General features: G+C 33.4%; 1 protein-coding gene across 1 annotated transcript; it reads left to right on the top strand.

Moving 5' to 3' along the window:
* The first annotated feature begins 1,099 nt into the window (after positions 1-1,099).
* Positions 1,100-2,251, top strand: LOC126847611 (uncharacterized). Its single transcript, XM_050587917.1, has one exon. It carries the CDS (start codon positions 1,100-1,102, stop codon positions 2,249-2,251), a length of 1,152 nt encoding a protein of 383 aa, XP_050443874.1.
* The last annotated feature ends 1,049 nt before the right edge of the window (positions 2,252-3,300 follow it).

Raw genomic sequence — 3,300 nt, 5'->3', positions numbered from 1 at the left:
ATAAGTATTATTATTATAATTATTAAAATAATACTAATAGAATTAATAATTATTATAATTGTTATCATTATCAACAACATCATTGTTATCATTATTAGTATTAGTATTATTTTTACTATAGTTATTACAATTACATAAGTATCTATATTAATTAAATTATTAGGAAAATAATCTAGTTATTAACTTCACGGAAAAACATTGAATAATAGATATATTATCTCTTATAACATATCTTCTATGTCTTATCATTTGTCACTTACAACTTAACTATTACAATTTATCTATTATCACATCACTTATGTCTAAAGATATATATATAATAAACTAGATTGATAAGTGTGCATGCAGGTAATAAAGATAACTTAAATTACCATTTTCCGCCATCTTTATGGGAATTATAATCTTATCACATGTTTATAACTGTTAATTAATAAAATAACCTTTTTAAGTAGCACATTCAATAAGTAGTTAATTAATTTCAATTAAATTAAATACAAAATCGTTTGTGTACGGAATTATTTTGTATATTTCGTACATGTAATTACTGCGGGCGCCGGGCACCATCCGTATACCAATATTTAAATATATGATTTCCTTATACAAATTTGTATTACAAATATGATCATTTTTGCAAGCAAATAATTTACAACTTAATTGGTTAAGAAAATTGTTTAATATTTTTATAATTTATAAATTTTGATTATTTGAAAAATAAATAGTTATATAAAAAATAAATAGTTCACTAATTTCATTTAATATTATTACATAAATAACTTATTATTGCCAGGTTTGTATGCCAAAAAAGCTGTCGTCGACATCGTCGAGGTCAAAGCGAATCAATCGGTCGCAGACAACCAAGAGGATCAATCGTCGTTTACCTAAGCAGATACGTCATCGTCGTCGTCGTCCTCATCGTCGTAACAGTAAAACACTCTCACAAGAGTATTATATTTTTGAAACGTTTGGGTTGTCGTATCCTCAATACATTATCAAAACATGGCTGACTATTTAAACGTAATGGAAAAATATCATCACGATGATAGTATCAAACGTAAATACTATCTGGAACATCAGAGTTTCAACAATGCGTACGAGAACAATGATGAGATTCGTATCGAAGTGCTCAATAAGAAAAAGTTTACTGTGCCCGTCGAAAGTTACTTGCAAATTGAAGGGTACTTGGATAAACCTGCCGCCTGCGGCTGCTTCGGGCGAAATGATGCTTACCCAGAACGGACTCATGCATTTGTTTGATGAGATCCGGTACGAAGTTCACGGCAAGGAGATTGACAAGGTTAAAAACGTCGGAGTAGTGACTACAATCAAAGGATTTTGTTCTTTTACTCCCAGCGATATCACACGGATGCAACCGGCCGGATGGAAACACATCAATGACAACCAGACCAGTCGAGACCTGATGGACACGACAGAGTTTGTTGCACTATCGGCTTGCATGGGCTTTTTCGAACGGTTCCGTCGTGTTCTGATCAACTGTACACAATCACTTGTGCTCATCCGATCGAGCCGAGACATTGAAGCCATAGAGTTGATACAACCGGATGAGAGCATGAAGACTGAAGTGAATACCCCGGCAAACGTTGACTTACTCAAACATACCACAGTGAAAATTACTAAAATCAAATGGATCGTGAAATACTTTGAACCCAATGTGAAAACAGAATTGGGTCTAATGCGTATTCTGGACGGAAAGCGGTGGTTGCCTTTGGAATATCAACACTGGGTCATTGCGGTGTATCCTTTGGTACCTCAAACCACTCATCACACATGGTCGGTACGAACGTTTTCAAACGTTGAGAAACCACGGTATTTGCTAATAGCACTGGGCAAAGAACATTCCATACTATCTCAGTCGGACTTTCATCACTGTACACTGTGCAATGTCAAGGCTTACTTGAACTCTGACGAGTATCCGTACGAAAACTACAATGCTGATTTTGAAGCTGACAAACACACTTCAATGTACAATGCGTACACTCGTTTTCAAACAATATACTATGGACGTACCAATCCTCAACCTTTACTGGACCGTGTCCACTACAAGAATCTTGGACCAATCATAGTCATTGACTGTTCGAAACAGAATGACACTGTTAAATCGTCTACGGTTGACTTACGTATAGACTTTGAATGCGCCAAAGCTTTTCCACAAAACACTTCATTGTACTGTGTTATTATACACGACTGTCAGATGGAGTACAACGCATTTAGTGGAGAAGTTAGGAAATTATAATTGTATATATATTTTGTTTAAATAATAATATCTTATCAGATCCAAATCGGCAAATATGTTGAAATATTTACCCTGCAAACAAATTATAAGATTTAGCAAATTATAAGAAGTAAGATTTTTCATCGTTTACAAAAAATTAATACCTTTATTCTAGGACTGTTTTTTACAAAAATGATTCTTGAAGCGAAATCCAAACATTTCTCCATATACCTACTCGGTGTTTATGATTTCATGAAAATATATCATACACTCGTTAATTTTATTTTTTGGCATTGTCAGTTTGTCAGTATCATTATCAATGTTGTTGACAACATGTTTCATTATCATTTTTATTTCTCGTACGATCCGTGGTCTTGTAAGTATCAACTTTCGGTATACGTTATCAAATATTTTATTCTTTAATTTATACATCCGCTTTGCCATTTCGAGAGTCAGCGAAATGTCTATTTTCCGGATTGGACACATTGTAGCCGTTATATGGTTCATAAATGAGTGTTGTTGTTGCTGCTGTTTCTGTTGGCTTGCCATCTTGACGAACTGCTGTAGACTACTGACTCTCATTTTCCGTACACTTATTTGACAACTAATATTCATTTCGAGATTATTTTATTTTTGTTACCAACATCATACCAGTTCCCCACTCATAATTGTGTTTATCTCCTCTTGAAGATCATTGTATATACTTACGATGATTGAACATGGACACGGTCCATCGATTTGTTCCTCTCCGGTAGAATTACAAATACATTTCGAATATTTACCGTCGAAATCTGCTGTAAAAAAATCATATTGCTGGGACATGTTTTTCATAATTGAATATTTTCTAGACATTTTTGCTACTCTTTTGAAAAACGTGTTTTGTTCTGGAAACGTTATAAATAATCTTTCAAGTTGTTTATCGATTTTTTTGACAAGTCCATCTTGACTCACTACTCACACTAAACTAAAATTTAATTTATGAAAAACCCAATATATTATAACCATTAAAAAGATAACACAATCTTATCACACACGAATGTGAGTGTACCATATAGAAGAGATTACACGCG

This window comes from Adelges cooleyi, unplaced genomic scaffold, assembly GCF_023614345.1.
Source record: "Adelges cooleyi isolate 19-005CV unplaced genomic scaffold, UGA_ACOO_1.1 ACOO_flye_CR_arks_rails_tigmint_CR_PRNA_11, whole genome shotgun sequence".
Lineage (NCBI taxonomy): Eukaryota > Metazoa > Arthropoda > Insecta > Hemiptera > Adelgidae > Adelges > Adelges cooleyi.
Note: the sequence above shows the minus strand (reverse complement) of the source record. Positions and strands in the feature narration are given on the sequence as shown.

Bases quoted from the DNA above. Each gene is read 5' to 3' on its own strand.
- LOC126847611 (XM_050587917.1), top strand. From the start codon at position 1,100: ATGATGAGATTCGTATCGAAGTGCTCAATAAGAAAAAGTTTACTGTGC.